At 39.2% G+C, this 18966-nt stretch overlaps 1 protein-coding gene across 1 annotated transcript; it reads left to right on the top strand.

Annotated features, from left to right (window-relative positions):
* The first annotated feature begins 15240 nt into the window (after nt 1-15240).
* LOC127220402 (disintegrin and metalloproteinase domain-containing protein 26A-like) lies at nt 15241-17481 on the top strand. The gene has a single exon (XM_051182236.1). The coding sequence runs from the start codon at nt 15241-15243 to the stop codon at nt 17479-17481; it is 2241 nt and encodes a 746-aa protein (XP_051038193.1).
* Nucleotides 17482-18966: the final 1485 nt, after the last annotated feature.

Genomic DNA, 18966 nt, shown 5'->3' with positions numbered 1-18966 from the left:
AAAATAAAATACATGTAATGAAATGGGGTTGTCCATACTGGAGATACTGGAGCATATCAAAGAAGGTGAGAAATTTAGATTTACACACAGGGAAGATATCTTAATAAGATTGGTTGAAATGACTGAGGAACAGTTGGGAAGAACCTCATCAATTGCCAGGTTATGTGGACTGGGAGGCTTCTGTTGCTAGCACAGGCTTCTAGAACTTTGTCCATGAGAGACAAAGGAGAGCCCTTGAGTTCTCTTTATGCCATGTGATCTCAGAAGATGAGAGTTAAAGATGATTCTAAAATAGAGCCAGAGCTATGGACATCACTCCATCATGATAGATCTTTCAAGAAGGCCGTTCTACATGAGATAAGAACAGATGATTACCAGGTGAATAAATATACACTCAATAATCCTTTGCCATTTTTTTTTTAATTTAGAGGAATGACATTTCCTCTAAATATTTTCTGCTTTTCTCTTTTTCATTGGTAACTCAGTAGAGTGTTTGTGACTCTTGTAGATTTCATGAGAGCTGGCATCGGGGCAGACAGTTTTACTCACAGGAAAACCTGCATTATTTTATTCGGATATTAAAATGCATCCTCATTTTAAAAAATGTTTCTGCATTATATATATGATATTGAATAATTGAATCAAGAAAATTGCTAAGTAGTGTGAGTTTCACTAAACTGCTTTGAATTTTCATGAGAGTGCAGAACTTCATGAGATTATTTCTTCATTTAGCCACATGATGTTTGTGTATAAACATGGTATCATGTAGTTTGGGCTGGGCTTGCACTTGCTATGTAGTGTTGAACTACTAGCTCTCTTGCCTGTAGCTTTGAATGCTGAAATGATAACCCTTAAAATAAGAAGCACAGTTCATTTAGCGGTAACTACACCTGCTTATACAATACATATAGTTCTGTGAAGTGTTTTTAATGTGATTTAATTAATATTCTCTAAATGATAGAAAGCCTGGAGGGTAAGTTTCTAGTTATTAATTAATTTGATGAAAATATAAGGGAAAAAAGAAATAGATAAAGGTGGTATTTGAGAGTTGCCTGGAAGACTGTTAAGATAATTCTTTACCAGTTTTCAACAAAAGCATTCTATTTTGTAAAGAGCTTTGGTCTCCAGAATCATTGTATACAGTAATTTAATGAATCCAAAGTCACACTTGCACAAGAATTCATATATGTGTGTGTGTGTATGTATATATGTACACATATATATGAATATATGTATATATAATTTTTTCTTATTTTACATATTGATCACAGTTCCCTCTCCTTCCCTCCCTCCCTTGACCCCCAGCAGCCCTCCCATCCCACCCACCACCCACTCCACAGGGAGGGTGATGCCTTCCAGGAGGGATCATCAAAATCTGTCAAGTCATTTGGAGTAGGGACTAGGCCCTCCCTCCTGCCATTAGGCTAAGGGAATATAACTCCATGGGAAATGTGCTCCCAAAGTCCTTTCCTACACCAGGAATACATCCTGGTTCCACTGTCAGAAGTCCCTTAGACTGTCCAGGCCTTCGAACTGAACCCACATTCAGAGAATCTTAGTCTTTACAATGCTGGTTTCCCAGATATCTGTCGGGGAGTCCATGAGTTCCCCCTTGTTCAGGTCAGCTACCTCTGTGGGTTTCTGTAGCTTGGTCTTGACTCTTTTTCTTATAACTCCTCCCTCTCTGTGACTGGATTCCAGAAGTTCGTCTCAGTGTTCAGCTGTGAGAGTCTTGCCCTGTGTCCATCAGCTACCTAGGTGAGGGCACTATGATGGCATATAAGTTAGTCATCAATCTTACTATCATGGAAGGACATTTAAGGTAGCCTTTCCACTGTTGCTCAGACTGCAAGTTGTAGGTCTTTGGACATTTCTCTAGAGTCAGTTTTCTCTTCAAATCTATAATGGTTCCCTCTATTATGCTATCTTTTATCTTTTGTTTTTTAATTCTTTTTATTTTTTGCTCTCATCTATTTGTCCTCTGACTCAATCTTACTAGTCCCCAATGTTCTCCTCTCCTCCTCTTCTCTTTCTCTTAACTCCCTCTCCACTCACTGCCCCCACACTCCAAATATGCTCGAGATCTTGTTCCTTTCCCCTTCTGTGAGGGACCTTGTATGAATCTCTTAGGTTTCTCCTTGTACTCTATTTTCTCTGGTGGTGTGAATTATAGGCTGGTGGTCCTTTGATCTAGGTCTAAAATCTATATATGAGTAAGAACATAGCATGTTCCTCTTTTTTGTGACTGGGTTACCTCACTCAGGATGGTTTCTTCTAGTGCCTTCCATTTGCCTGAGAATTTTAAGATTCCATTGTTTTTTTTTTTCTGCTGAGTAGTATTCCATTATGTAAATGTTCCACATCTTTATCCACTCTTCATTTGAGAATCATCTAGGTTGCTTTCAAGTTCTGGCTATCACAAATAATGCTATTATGAAGATAGTTGAACAGATGTCCTTGTTGTATATATGTGTATTCTTTGGGTTCATGCCTAAGAGTGGAATTGCTAGGTACTGAGGTAGACTTTGTAGTGATGGATTTCTTCTATGATGAATATGAAATCACCGTTTTAATTGATTTTGGTTTGAAGTCTAACTTGTTAGATATTAAGATGGCCACACCTGCTTGCTTCTTGGGTCCATTTGATTGGAAGATCTTTTCCAAACCCTTTACCCTGAGGTAATGTCTGTCTTTGAAGCTTAGATGTGTTTCTTGTATGCAGCAGAAGGATAGATTCTGTCTTCATATCCATTCTGTTAGCCTGTCTCTTTTTATAGGCAAGTTAAGACCATTAATGTTGAGGGAAAGTAAGGATCATTGATTATTAATTCTTGTTTATTTTAGGTTTATTGTTGGAGGCGTAATTTCTCTATTTTTTTTTTCTTTTGGCTTCTGGTAAAGTGGGATTATCTATTGCCTGTGTCTTTATGAGTGGAGTTAACTTCCTTGAGTTGGAGTTTTCCTTCCTGAACTTTCTGCAGGGCGAGATTTGTGGATATGTATTGTGAAAATCTGGCTTTGTCATTGAATATCTTATTTTCTCCATCTATAGTGATTGAGAGCTTTGTTGGTAACAGCCTGGACTGGCATCCATGGACTCTTAGTACTTGTAGAACATCTATCCAAGACCTTCTGGCCTTGAGAGTTTCCATGAAGAAGTCAGGTGTAATTTTGACAGGTCTCCCTTTATATACCTGGGTTTTTTCCTTTGCTACCTCAATATTCTTTCTTTGTTCTGTATGTTAGGTGTTTTGATTATTATGTGGTGAAGGGACTTTTTTTTTGGTCCTGTCTATTTGGTGTTCAGTATGATTCTTGTACTTTCATAGGCATGTCCTTTTTCAGATTGGGAAAGTTTTCTTCGATGATTTTGTTGAATATGTTTCTGCACCCTTGAACTGGGCTTCTTTGCCTTCTTCTATGACTATTATTCTTAGATTTGGCCTTTTCATGGTGTCCCACATTTCCTGGATGTTTTGTGTCAAGGATTTGTTGGATTTGAGATTTTCTTTGGTCGATGAATCTATTTCTTCTAGCTAATTTCAGCGCCTGAGGTTCTCTCTTTGATCCTTCTATTCCGTTGGTTAAGCTTACATCTGTAGTTCCTGGTCATTTTAACCAGTTTTTCTATTTCTGACATTCCCTAAGTTTGGGTTTTCTTTATTTAAGCTTTAAGGTATTTAACTGTTTGAATTGTTTCTTCCACCTGTTTGATTGTTTTTTCTTGGATTTCCTTACTTTCTTTAGAAGATTTATTCATTTCTTCCAATTTTTTTTGTTTTTTCTTTCATTTCTTTGAGAGATTTTCTCATATCATCTTTGAGGGCCTTTATCATTTTTATGGAGTTATTTTTTAGGTCTATATCTTCTGCTTAATCTGCTTTGGTGTGTTCAGGTCTAGTTGGTGTAGAGTCCTTAGATTCTGGTGGTGTCCTGCTTGTCTTTCTATTGTTGGGTGTTTTCTTATATTGCTGTCTTCCCATTGCTTCTTCCAGTGGGTTCAGGTGGAGTCTCTCTCTCTCTCTCTCTACCCTGCTCTACTGGTGGGTGTAGCTGTATCTGTAACTCTGGATGATCGTAGCTATCTTGATGTCTCTCCTCAAGCAGAGGGTGGGCAATGGGCCCCAAAGATCAGGTAATTGTGCCCTTAAGGTGGTCCCACATGGATAGGTGAGTACAATATGCTTAGAGCAGACCCAGGAATTTCCACAGAGGTGGAGGGGGTATTGGACCTGCACTCTGGCCCAATGCTCACCCTGAGCAGTGGGCCCAGAAGGACAAAGTATGAGGGCAAGTGACAACATAAGTTAATAAAGCAACATTGGTAATTTCCCCCCTAGAGACTGTGAACCACTAAGCCATGCACATTGACACAGGTTTACCATAAAAGATATGAATTTCCTATTTTGGAGCTGGTGTCAAATCCAATTAGAAAAGACTTATTCATTCTTTCACCATAGCCATGATGCTCTTTCATCTGTAGGAACATGTTGCCTGGAAAGTCAGAACTGTAACATACTGTGCCCATAGCGGGTTCAGATCTTTCATCACCTAGGAACATACATAAGACATTCTAGCATATTGAACTCTACACATGAGGGAGGGAGCATATGGTTCTGTGCCAGGTAAAGTTAGAATCCAGTCTGCTAGCTGGGAAATCAGCATAGGACCAACCCACACCCCTGAATGTCGGCTGTCTATGGGGACTCTGGTAGTGGTTCAGTATTTATCCCTAGTATACTAATGGACTTTGGGAGTCCATCTCCCTCAGACTAGATACATGGTGGAGGGTCTGGGCCCTCTCCAAATGAATGACGGACTTTGAAGATCCCTCATGGAATGCCTCACCCACCATGGGGAACAGAAAGGGGATGTGATGGGGGCTGGTGAGGGGGGGAACAGAAGAGGTATGGAGGGTGAGGGAACTTCAATTGACATGTAAAACAAGCTTGTTGCAAATTTACATAAAAAAATAATACGAGGACCCCCAAATAAGGGCTTTTGCTAAAGAAAGAGGCCTCAGCTAGAGAATTCTAGTTTCGAGTGAGATCAGACTATCCTGCAAAACCTTCCCAAGTTTCAGCTCAGCCTTTGCCCTCTTCCACCAGCCATTGCCAGAGGTGAGTCTGGGCCCAATCAGGGCTGCCTCTCCCCTACAACCTCTCCCCCCCCCCCCGAACTCCCTGGGTTGGCCCTTTATCCTGCTGCTCCTGTGACCGGTCCCCATCGAGAGCACCCTTGGAGCTCTGATACACCCCACCCATCCCCACCGCAAGCCTGCCCACCCCTACCCTGTGCCCTACCCTGACCATGATCCTGCCACTCTGGATGAGCACAGGGAAAGTGGGTGGAGCCAACAGTCCATCCTGCTTCGGAGACTTCTCAGAGCAACTCTGAACAAAGGAGACCTGCCTATCCATGCTGGATCACCTGTAATTCACACCTGCTTGGTCTCTGACCCCCACCTCCAGTCCTCTGCTGGAGTCCTGGGCCCCTCCCAGAGATCCGCCTATCTCTGCGGGCCCACTGTGAGTTTCTGCTGGCATCTTCTACTGGATCCTCATCCTTGACCCCATCTCTGGGTCCCTGTCTGCAGAGAGACATCCTAGAGAGCTTGGGTCACACAGAGATACAGATATTGAATCTCTGACCCATATAAGCCCACCGGGGAAGTACCATAGAGAGAGGGGGAGACACCACCAACACCTACTGGAAGAAGCTATGGGAAGAAGGCAAAACAAGGAAACACCGAAAAACAGAAAGACAAGCATGACACCACCAGAATCTAGGGAATCTACACCAAGTAGAACAGAACACAACAACAAAACAGAGGAAGCAGAAGGGATCAACTTAAAAATTACCATCATAAAAATGATAGAGGCCCTCAAAGAAGATGTGAGAAAATCCCTTAAAGAAATGGAGGAAAAAACAAACAAAAAAGTGGAAGAAATGAACAAACACCTTAAGAAAAGAACAGAAAGCCAAGAAAAAACAATTAAGCAGGCTAAGGAAACGGTTTAAGACTTGAAAACTGAAATAGAGAAAATAAAGGTAACACAAGCAGAAGGAATGCTGGAGACAGAAAAACTGGGCAAAAAATCAGGAACTACACACACAAGCATAACCAACAGAATTCAAGAAATGGAAGAGAGAATCTCAGGCGCAGAAGATAAACTAGAAGAAATAGATTCATCGACCAAAGAAAATCATAAATCCAACAAATCCTTAACACAAAACATCCAGGAAATGTGGGACACCATGAAAAGGCCAAATCTAAGAATAATAGGCATAGAGGAAGGTGAGGAAGCCCAGCTCAAAGGGGCCAAAAACATATTCAACAAAATCATCGAGGAAAACTTTCCAAATCTGAAGGACATGCCCATGGAAGTACAAGAAACATACCGAACCCCAAATAGGCATGACCAAAGAAAAAAGACCCCTCAATATATAATAATCTAAACACCTAGCATACAGAATAAAGAAAGAATAGTAAGAGCAGCCAAGGAAATTGGACAGGTAACATATAAAGGAAGACCTAGCAATATTACACTTGACTTCTCCATGGAAACCCTCAAGGCCAGAAGGTCCTGGATAGATGTTCTAAAAGTATTAAGAGAACACGGATGCCAGCCTAGGCTACTATATCCAGCAAAACTCTCAATCACTATAGATGGAGAAAACAAGATATTTAATGACAAAACCAGATTTTCCCGATACATATCTACAAATCTGGCCCTACAGAAATTATTGGAAGGAAAACTCCAACCCAAGGAAGGTAACTATGCCCACAAAAATGTAGGCAACAGATAATCCAACTACAGCAGAAACCAAGGGTAAAGTAGAACTAATATATTCACAATACCACTACCAACAACAAACCTAAATCAAACAAGCATCAACAATCAATGGTCCTTACTCACCCTCAACATTAATGGTCTTAACTAACCTATAAAAGACACAGGCTAACAGAGTGGATACGAAGACAGAATCCACCCTTCTCCTGCATACAAAAAACATATCTAAGCTTGTAAGATAGATATTACCTCAGGGTAAAGGGTCGGGAAAAGATTTTCCAATCAAATGGAAATAAGCAAGCAGGCATAGCTATCCTAATATCTAATAAGTTAGACTTCAAACCAAAATTAATCAAAGGAGATGAAGGCAGTCATTTCATATTAATCGCAGGAGAAATCCATCAACACAGAGTCTCAGTTCTGAACATCTATGCCCCTAATACAAAGTCACCCACATTTGTAAAAGAAATACTACTAAAACTCAAAGCTCATTAAAAAAAAAAAAAAGAACCTCACACAGTTATAGTGGGAGACTTCAATACTCCACTCTCAACACTAGACAGGACCACAAATCAGAAACTCAACAAAGAAACAAAAGAACTAACAGAAGTTATGTCTCACCTGGGGTTAACAGACATCTATAGAAAATTCCATCCAAACACAACAGAATATACCTTCTTCTCTGTTCCACATGAAACCTTCTCTGTAATCGACCACATACTAGGTGGCATAACAAACCTCAACAGATACAAGAGAATAGGAATAGTCCCCTGTATCTTATCGGACAACCATGCTTTAAAATTGGAATTCAACAACAACACAAATAGCAGAAAACCTGCAAACTCATGGAAACTTAACAATGTGCAATTGCACCATTCCTGTCAAAGGAGAAATAAAGAAAGAAATTAAGGAATTTCTAATATTCAACGAGAATGAGGACACAACATACCCAAACTTATGGGATATCTTGAAAGCAGTGCTACGAGGCAAGTTCATTGCACTAAGTGCCCATATGAAGAACACAGAGGATACTCATATAAGAGAAAAAACAGCAGAACTGAGAGTCATAGAACAGAGAGAAGCGAATTCACCCCGTAGGAGAAGATGCCAGGAAATAATCAACTTGAGGGCTGAAATCAATAAAATAGAAACCAGGAAAACAATACAAAAATCAATGCAATGAAGAGTTGGTTTTTTGAGAAAATCAACAACATAGACAAACCTTTATCCAAATTAACGAAAAAGCAGAGACAGAACAAGCAAATTAACAAAATCAGAAATGAAAAGGGGAACATAACAACAGACACAGAGGAAATCCAGACAATATTCAGGTCATATTTTGAAAATCAGTATTCCACAAAAATTGAAAATTCAAAGGAAATAGACAAGTTTCTGGATAACTACAACTTACCAAAATTAAATCAAGAACAGACAAGCAACTTATATAGACCTATAACCTGCAATGAAATAGAAGCAGTCATCGAAAGTCTTCCAACAGAAAAAAGTACAGGGTCTGATGGCTTCACTGCAGAATTCTACCAGGCATTCAAGGAAGAACTAATACCACTACTCCTCAAACTTTTCCACAAGATAGAAACAGAAGGTTGATGGCCAAACTCTTTTTATAAGGCCACAATAACCTTAGTACCCAAGCTTCACAAAGACACAACTAAGAAAGAAAACTACAGACCAATATCCCTGATGAACATTGATGCAAAAATACTCAATAAAATACTGGCAAACTGAATTCAAGAATACATCAGAGAAATCATCCACCATGACCAAGTAGGCTTCATACCTGGAATGCAGGGATGGTTTAACATATGAAAATCTATCAACATGATCGACCATATAAACAAACAGAAAAAGAAAAACCATATGATTATCTCCCTAGATGCGGAAAAAGCCTTCGACAAAATTCAACACCCTTTCATGATGAAGGTATTAGAGAGGTCAGGGATAACAGGAACATACCTAAACATAATAAGAGCAATATACAGCAAACCAACTGCCAACATCAAACTGAATGGAGAGAAACTAAGCCAATTCCTCTAAAATCAGGAACAAGACAAGCCTGTCCTCTCTCTCCATATCTCTTCAATATCATACTAGAAGTTCTAGCTAATGCTATAAGACAACAAAATGAGATCAAGGGGATCCAAATTGGAAAGGAAGAAGTCAAACTGTCTCTATTTGCAGAAGATATGATAGTTTACATAAGCGACCCAATAATCTCTACCAGGGAACTCCTACAGCTGATAAACACCTTCAGCAAACTAGCAGGATACAAGATAAACTCAAAAAAATCAGTATCCCTACTTTTTTCAGACAACAAAGAGGCAGAGAAAGAAATCAGAGAAACATCACCCTTTACAATAGCCACAAGCAACATAAAGTATCTTGGTGTAACGCTTACCAAACAAGTAAAAGACCTATATAATAAGAACTTTGTGGCTCTAAAGAAAGAAATTAAAGAAGATACCAGAAAATGGAAAGATCTTCCATGCTCTTGGATAGGTAGGATAAACATAGTAAAAATGGCAATCTTGCCAAAAACAATCTACAGATTCAATGCAATCTCCATTAAAATCCCACCACAATTCTTCACCGACGTTGAAAGGATAATAATCAACTTTATATGGAAAAACAAAAGACCCGGGATAGCCAAAACAACCCTATACAATAAAAAGAACTTCAGGAGGCATCACCATTCCTGACTTTAAGCTCTACTACAGAGCTATAGTTCTGAAAACAGCCTGGTATTGGCATAAAAATAGACAGGTAGACAAATGGAATAGGATTGAAAATCCTGATATTAATCCACACACCTATGAACACCTGATTTTCGAAAAAACAGCTAAAATTATACAATGGGGCAAGGACAGCATCTTCAGCAAATGGTTCTGGCACAATTGGATGAGGGTGTGTAGAAGACTGCAGACAGACCCATGTCTGTCAGCATGCACACCACTCAAGCCCTAATGGATCAAAGACCTCAACATCAATCCACCCACATTGAACCTCTTATGAGAGAAAGTAAGAGGTACCCTTGAACAAATTGGTATAGGACACTGCTTCCTGAAGATAACTCCAAGGGCAGAGACACTGAGAGAAACAATTAATAAATGGGACCTCTTCAAACTTAGAAGCTTCTGTAAGGCAAAGGACACAGTCAAGAAGAGCAAAGGGCACCACACATCTGGGAAAAGATTTTCACCAATCCTATATCCGACAAAGGGCTGATCTCCAAAATATACAAAGAATTCAAGAAACTAGTCAGCAAAACACCAAATAACCCTATTAAAAAATGTGGTACAGAACTGAAGAAAGAATTCTCAATAGAGGAAATCAAAAAGGCTGAAAGACACTTTAGAAAATGCTCCACATCCTTAGCTATCAGGGAAATGCAAATCAAATCAACTTTGAGATACCATCTTATTCCTTCCAGAATCACTAAAATTAGAAACACCAGTGATGACTCATGTTGGAGCAAGGGGAACACTCCTCCACTGCTGGTGGGAGTGCAAACTCATACAGCCATTTTGGAGATCAGTATGGCGGTTCCTTAGGAAAATGGGAATTAGTTTACCACAGGACCCGGCAATCCCCCCTCTTAGGCATATACCCAAAGGATTCACATCCATGCAACAAAGACATCTGTTCAACTATGTTCATAGCAGCACTATTTGTAATAGCAAGAACCTGGAAGCAACCTAGATGCCCCTCAATTGAAGAATGGTTAATGAAGATGTGGCACATCTACACAATGGAATACTACTCTGCAGAAAAAAATAATGGTATCTTGAAATTCGCAGGCAAGTGGATGGCACTTGAAGAAACCATCCTGAATGAGGTAACCCAGTCACAAAAAGAGGAACACAGTATGTGCTCACTCATATGTGGATTTTAGACCTAGATCAAAGGATCACCAGCCTATAATTAACACCACCAGAGGAACTAGGATACAAGGTGTATTCTAAGAGATTCATATAAAGTCCCTCACAGAACTGGTAAGGGACAAGTCCCCCAGAGCTCAGGGGAAATGGGGGTGTGGCAGCGAATGGAGAGAGCAGTAGGAGAAAACGAGGGGGAGAAAGGAAAACATGTGGAACCAGGAAGATTGAACCTGGTTAGGAATACAAGACAGGGAAGAGAGAGAGAGAGAGAACATAAAAGAGGGAGCCAATATTGGTTTGAAGATAAAATTGAACACAAAGAAAGGTCTAGGGAACTACAAGACTGCTGCCAAATATCAATTTGCACTTCTGTGGAAAGGCTATCATAAATGCCCTTCCCAGAGAGTGAAAGGGTAAGATCAAAAACTAACTTATCCATGCAGCCTCAACTAATGCCTGTTGGAAACAGGATCAAACACCCATACATAAACACTGAGTCGAAGTAGTACTCAGATGCAGATGGAGGGGACAAGAGCAGGTGTCAGAAACACATAGAGACAGCTTAACTGAACAAGAAGGAGCTAACGGGCCACCAGACTGATAGCTGGGAAGCCAGCATGGGACTGACTCAGGCCCCCCTGAATATGGGTCTCAGCCAGAAGGACTGAGCAGTCTAAGGTATCTCAGACAGTGGAGCCAGGACGTATCCCTGGTGCACAAAAGGACCTTGGGTACACATCCCCCATGGAGTGATAACTGACTTAATCTAGAGACAGGAGAGAAGCCCTAGTTCCTACTTCACATGACCTGTCAGACCTACATGACCCCAATTGGATGGCATTTCCCTACATATGGAATTGGGGTGGTGGGATGGGAGGGGACGGTGGTTAGAATGCATGTGAGAGGGCAGAGAGCATAAAAGGGAGGGAAGAAAGGAGGGAGGGAGGGAGGAAGAGGGAACTAGGATCAACATGTAATAAATTAAAAAAAAATGCTTTGACTCCAAAATTTAAGTTCAAGGACAAGTTGCTGGGGAAAAGGATTGCTATTTTTGTTTCCACAGAAAATGAAAAGATGTGGATTCCTTCCAGACTAATGTGGTTTGATCAAACCAAACCACCTGAAACAGTACCAAGTGATCCTACACTCAAAACAGCTGGACAAAGCAGCCTTACAGACTACAGCCAGGATTTCTGAATCTTCTTGAATCCCCCAAGACAGCACTCTTACCAGTAGGATGTAGTTTGGAAAGAACGACCCCCAAATTCCCAAATATTGTCTATAAATATTTGTTTTCATTTAAATGGTCTTGGTATTATAAATAAAAAAAAAAAAAACAAAGGGCGAAGAAGAAGAGAAGAAAGAAAGAAGAAGAAGGAGGAGGAGGAGGAGGAGAAGAAAGAAATGGCTGATAGAATTAGCAGTGAACTGACTCCATATTTTATGGAGTCCAATTTGTGCTGGCCATCATCAGGTCTGGCCTTGAGTGAGTCAGTGAATGAGATCCATATACCTGTGTCACTCCATTGAAGAAAACCAATTTCCCTATTCTTAGCAATTTCCACCTACAAAGAGCTTCCTGCCTAGGAGTGGAGCTTCACACTCTTCCTTTAAGTTTTTATTCCCACTAAATACCTTTTGTTCGTATTTTCAAGAGATGGGATTTTGTGGCCATGTCTCCTTGTTGGGATTCTGTGTGGCTTGAGCCTGTGTAGATTTTGTTTTTACACTTACTTTTCAAGACAGGGTTTCTCTGTATTGCTTTGGAGCCTGTCCAAGAACTAGCTCTGTAGACCAGGCTGGCCTTGAACTCACAGCCTCCCAAGTACTGGGAGTAAAAGTGTGAGCCACCAACCCCCAGCTTGTTTTCACACTTTCTGTGAGTGCATATGTGTGTCTGGACTCTGAAATTTTCATAAAATCATCTATCTCTTCTGGCTCCTTCCATCACATCTAGCTCTTAGAATCTTTCCATTTCCCTCTTCCCACATATCTCTGGGTCTTGAGGGCCTGATAAAGACATCCCATTAGAACTGAGTACTCCAAAGTTTATCGCTTTCCCTTGTTGTGGATCTCTGAGCTTTATGCCATCCAGTTCATGAAAAAGCTTCTTTGCTAAGTGTTAAGTGACACTCTGATCTACAGATATAATAATATATTATCAAGAGTCATTTATTATAATATTCTTTAGTAGACTAATAGTAATATGTTTCGGCCTCGGTCCTATAACTTCTAGTCTAAGATTCTTGGCCACATAAAAAGTGTCAAATATAGGTTCGGTATCATGAAGTGTAGCTTAAATCCAATTATAAATAGATTGGTGACTCTCCTAACCTTCTTTCCACTCTTTCTACTGTCAACCAGTGAACACATTTTGTATAGCTAAGTTAGAGCTGGGTTACGCTAGTAGCATATAGCACCTTTAAGGTGTACATAAAACTTGCCAGTATGAATGAAGCTTCCAGTTGACTATCTACATTTCTCTATGTTAAATACCATAAGTGTGGTATCATAATCAATAGTTTTACCATCAGTTGTAGTTGGTTACCAACCAAATGGGCAACATCCTGTATTGATTAGGGTTCTATGGAACACCCTTTCCAACAACTCAAAAATGTAATCCATTCTGGGTACTGGAGTTTTTATTTGATAACTTTAGATGTCCTGTTTTTCTCTCCATTTAAATTCATTAAATCCATATATATATATATATATATATATATATATATATATGCAGGAATGCTTTTACAGTAATAGGTGTTCATATGATTTCATTACAGCCTTATTATTAGTTGTTAGTTCCTATATTTCTGCCTGTATGTAGTCCTCCCATCATTCACCCTTTAATATTTCGGTTCTAATGTCTCCATTATTTTTCTATAATTCTACATTCTACAAATCCTTCTAGACAGATACTCTTTTATTTTCCCCTGGTCCCTTACTAGACACCTAACTTCTGTTTTCATTCTGAGTAAAACCTCACATACCTCAGCCATAAAAATGTAGCACCCATATTTAAGAAAAATGTGTAATGCTTGTCTTTCTTGGTCTGGCTTTACATTCCTCAATATGATTATTTTTACCTCCATGTGTTTGCATGTAAATTTTATTACTTATCAACTGAATAATATCCCATAGAGTAACAATACTAGATTTTGGTATCTTTTCATCACCTGATGGTCATCTTTGGCCATCATTCTGGAAAATAAATATGAAGTAAAAATGAACAATTATCTTTATGGCAAGATGTAGAGTCCTTTTGGTATGTGCTTCTGATTTATACAGATAGACCTTGGAGTAAAACTAGTTTAATTTTTTGAGGAGCCTCCACACAAATTTCCATAAAGGCTTTATTAGTTTGTACTCCCACACACAATTAATAACTCTTCTGTGTTATCTACATCAGAGTAATTACAATTATTTGATAATTAAAGTTGGTTATATCTGGAAGCTTGGTACTTGATTACTTTTTCTCAAATAATTATATGCTAAGATGAGGATTTAGGAGAGGGTAGATATTCCACAATCATAGGAACGTGAGATTGACCCTCATCATCAATATAAAAAGCCTGGTTTGGTGGTCTGAACTTGAAGTGCCAGCAATGGAGAAGAAACATGCAGGTTACTAAGGCTTCCTAAATAGACAACATCCCTTGTTTAGTGAATGAGTGAGTGCTATGTTAGAGACAAACTTTGTGTCAAAAACAAAGGTGGACAGTGACTTAAGAAAACTAACCAAGTATAATTCTTGGCCTCTACATAAACACAAAACACACGCATGCACACACGTACACAGGTATGCATGCACGCATGAACAAACTCATACACTTATATCAATATAGTCATTTTAGAATGAACTATGGCCTCCATACATTTATTATCAGGCACTCAAGCTTCATATTCACACTAGTATACATGCTCACATGCACTAATAATAGTAACAAATAAAGAAAATAAAAATATATACATGAGAAAATTGTTCAGTATGAAATAAGCCTCTAACAACCATGGTCATACCAAGTCAATAAATGGAAAGGAACGTAAGTGTTTTCAATAAGCAGGAAAGCATTTAGTGTTTTATAATATAAATTAATAACATTGAGATATGAAAGCAAAGATGATGTTAATTTTCAGCTATGAACTCTTTCATTGTTATTAAGGAAAAGCTGAAGATTAAAACATTCATAAATAATGTGGAGAAAAGGGAAACTTATTAAAAGCAGGGAGTGTATTAGAAATACATTTGCACAGAAACAAGTATACTTTACCACAAGTAAACAGAAAATCCACAGACACTATTGACATATCTTGGAAAAGTATTTGACTTAAGCCCAATTATTGCTATTTTACTTTCTAACCTTACTTCATTATGAGTTACTTATGCAAGCCCTTTGTTTAATGCTTCCCTTTAGTCCTGATGCTCTGACTGATCAACTCTGCAAGAAGACACACAATTAAAGACCAGTGCTGAATGCAACCAGAAAAAGTGAGGAGTAAGAGAAGAAAGACTTCTGGTACCTGTTTGTCAGAGTCTGGTCCATGAAAGGACCATGATCCTTCATCTCGGCCTGTGGAAGGTGCTCTTCCTCTCCACATGGTCCCTAACTGAACAGGCTAAACTCAGCAGCCCTCCTGAAGTAGTGATACCCTTGAGGGTCACTGACACTAGTAGACATGATGCTTCCCCAGACTGGCTGTCATATAGCCTGCACTTTGGAGGAGAGAGACATATTATCAACATGAAACCCACAAAATACTTCATTTCCAGAAACTTCCTACTGTTCACCTACACTGATCAAGATGATCTCCTTGCAGAACAGCCATTTGTGCAGACTGACTGCTACTATCATGGCGATGTAGATGGAGACCCAAATTCCATGGTGATTATTAACACCTGTTTGGGAAGTTTGCAAGGCATACTAGAGATAAATGGCACTGTTTATGGACTCATGCCTAAGAAGTCAACTTCCACATTTGAACACCTTGCTTACAAAATGGACAGTGAGGACTCAGAATCATTTTCTATGAGATGTGGGTTAACAGAAGAGGAAATAGCACGACAAATGAAGATTCAAGAAAGCAAAGACTCCACGCTTATGCAAAGCCAGTATCAGAACTGGTGGACCCATCACAAATACCTTGAATATTATGTGGTGGTTGATAATCAACGATATGTTTATAGAGCAAGTAATATCACAGTTTGTATGCAGGAAATGTTGCAAATTGTCCATGGGATAAATGGTTATTATCGTCAGATAGATGTTGAGGTGATTTTAACTGCACTGGAAGTTTGGACTATAACAAACAAAGTCAATGTAACAGAATCTATATCAAACGTCCTAACTAATTTCTGCAGTTGGAAGGGAAGGAACATTGATGGACGCATTAGAAATGATATTATACATCTTTTTGCCAAGCAAGGATATGGTATATATCTGGGGCTAGCTTACATAGGAACAATTTGCACAAAAATTAATTGTGCAGTGAACAGTTTTCAGACAGATTCACTGCAAACTATGTCATTCATTATAGCACATGAAATGGGTCATAATTTGGGTATGGAACATGATAAAGAATTCTGTACTTGTGGGTTATGGAGCTGCATAATGGCCCCAGCACAATCTAATTCACCTAGATTTAGCAACTGCAGTTATGAACAGATGTTTCGAACAATTACCAGAAGAGATTGTTTATACAATTATCCAGAAGAAATAATCAGAATGAACATAACAACTGTGCGCCCCCCAGCCAAGTGTGGGAATTACATAGTTGAAAATGGAGAGCAGTGTGACTGTGGAACCCCTGACTCGTGTGAAACAGATCCATGCTGTCAGGAAGACTGTGCATTTAAACCTGGTGCTGAATGTGCTTTTGGACTTTGTTGCAAAGATTGCAAGTTCATTCCCACAGGTACAGTGTGTAGAGAAAAGAACAATGAGTGTGACCTTCCAGAATGGTGCAATGGAAGTTCAGCTGAGTGTCCAGAAGATGTGTACATGGAAAATGGAAGCCCATGCAGGGGTGATGGTTATTGCTATAATAAGACATGTCCTAGACATGAAGAACACTGTTGGAGACTTTTTGGCAGCAAAGCCAAGAGTGCAGGAGAGATTTGTTACAAGGAAATGAACACAAGGGGCGACCGTTTTGGTAACTGTGGTAATGATAGCTTAAAGTATAGAAGTTGTGCTGCTGCTGATGTACTCTGTGGACGAATTCAGTGTGACAATGTACAACTGATTCCACATAGAAGAAGCCATGAAACAGTGCATTGGATTCACTTCAACAATATCACCTGCTGGAGTATAGACTTTCATTTTGGAATGACAGTAGAGGACAGTGGAGCAGTGAGAGAAGGCTCAGTTTGTGGTAGAAATAAACTGTGCATTAGGAGGAAATGTGTCCCTAAGTCTACTTTGATACATAACTGTACAACACACTTTTGCAATATGAAAGGAGTCTGTAACAATAAACATCACTGCCATTGTGATGCCCAATGGGAACCACCAGACTGTAGAACAAGTGGCTTTGGAGGTAGTATAGACAGTGGACCACCGCCAAGGCCATATTCAAAGAATTCCAAAGTTGGTAAGTTTATACTAGCTCTTTTTATTCTTTTGGCTTTGGCACTTTGCTTGACTTCCCTAATTACAAAAGAAAAATCACAAAGCAAACTCGAACTAGAAGAAATGTATGAGCCAGAAGCTGAACAAGCACATGTAGCTGAACCTTCGCCTGATGATTTAGCTGAGAATAATGACAAAAGTAAACAGAAAAGACAAAAGAAATAATAAGAAAATATCTACTCTATAAGAAATCAATCTGTATTAGTTTGTAGACTTCAGAACATAGAAAAATCACGGTGTGTGTAAAAATCCTAGACCAGAAATTCTGGAGTCCTTCATGTTTGAGCATCATAATCATTCACCACCAAATAAAATGAGGTCCTATCACACTCACACTTTTCTTTATTTTAATGAATTTATTGCTTTCTTTTTAATGGAATTTATGTATATCAGTCATTAGCATAGGTCTTCTGCATGTGTTTTTGTGCATTTGTTTTCTCTCAGCTTCAAACCTGTTCCCCCTTTTTATTCTGCTGTATCACATAGACAGAAAAACAAACAAACAAACAAACAAAACCCTCCAAATCCCATTTCCTCCTGGCAATTCCTGTCTGCTAGAATCTGCCTCTAGGAGGGCCAGATTGATATTTGAACCTTGAGAGAATGGTGTGAGGTTCCTGGCATGGCTGCTGCAGTCTCAACTCCCATATTGATGGCACCAGTAGCTCTCTCTTTCTCTCTCTGCAGATGACTTTCACACCACAGACCTGTTCTAGTTAAGGTTACTCTTGCTAGTATGAAACACCATTAATACCAAAGCAAGTCGAGACAGAAAGGATTGATTTGGCTCTCATTTCCTTATAACTATCCATCATCTGAGGAGGTCAGGACAGGAACTGTAATGGGGCAGATTCCTGGAAGCAGGAATTGAGGCAGAGGGCATGGAGGGGTGCTACTTACTGGCTTAGTCCTCCTGGCTTACTCTGCATACTTTCTTTTAGAACCAAGTATCAAAAGCCCAGAAGTGGCACCACCAAAAATAGGCAGGGATATCCCCCACAAATCACTAAATAATAAAATGTTTTATAAACTTGTCTGCACCCTAATCTTATGGGGATATTTTCTCAATCAGGGTTTCCTGTGCTCAGATGACTACATCTTGTATCAGGTTAACTTAAGTTTAGCCAGCACAACACCAATGCCAGCTATAGAAAGTCAGCATCCCTTTGAAACATGATACCAAATATTCTGATCTCTGAGCTCTCTACAGTTTCCAGACATGACTGCACCAAATCTCTCCTTGGAGATTATCCTCATAAGCCATCAAAGCCATGAAACAGTATCCATACCTACTTCCAATTGATCACTAGTTGCAGTGTAGAGAACCACATATCCAGCTAGCATGCTTAGTCATTTCAAGGATGAGTGTTTCTAATGATGGAGAGATATCACACTGTCCTATGCTGAAATCCGAGGTTCATAATTTTTCCCACTACTAATATAGAAATATAATATAAGCTTGGGTATTATTTCCTTTAAACTGTAACCAAAAAATGGTAAATCCTAATGTTCAATAATTAATCACCTTCATTACAAAATGAAATCATGAAGATATTGACAAATTTGTGTTTAATTAAATAAATACAAGCAAATCTAGTATCCTTTGGAAATTTAAAATTCTCTATTAAATGTTAAAAAAAAACATTTATG

Source organism: Phodopus roborovskii, unplaced genomic scaffold (assembly GCF_943737965.1).
Source record: "Phodopus roborovskii unplaced genomic scaffold, PHOROB, whole genome shotgun sequence".
Taxonomy (NCBI): domain Eukaryota; kingdom Metazoa; phylum Chordata; class Mammalia; order Rodentia; family Cricetidae; genus Phodopus; species Phodopus roborovskii.
This window is presented reverse-complemented; position numbering and strand designations above follow the sequence as displayed.

Bases quoted from the DNA above. Each gene is read 5' to 3' on its own strand.
- LOC127220402 (XM_051182236.1), top strand. From the start codon at position 15,241: ATGATCCTTCATCTCGGCCTGTGGAAGGTGCTCTTCCTCTCCACATGG.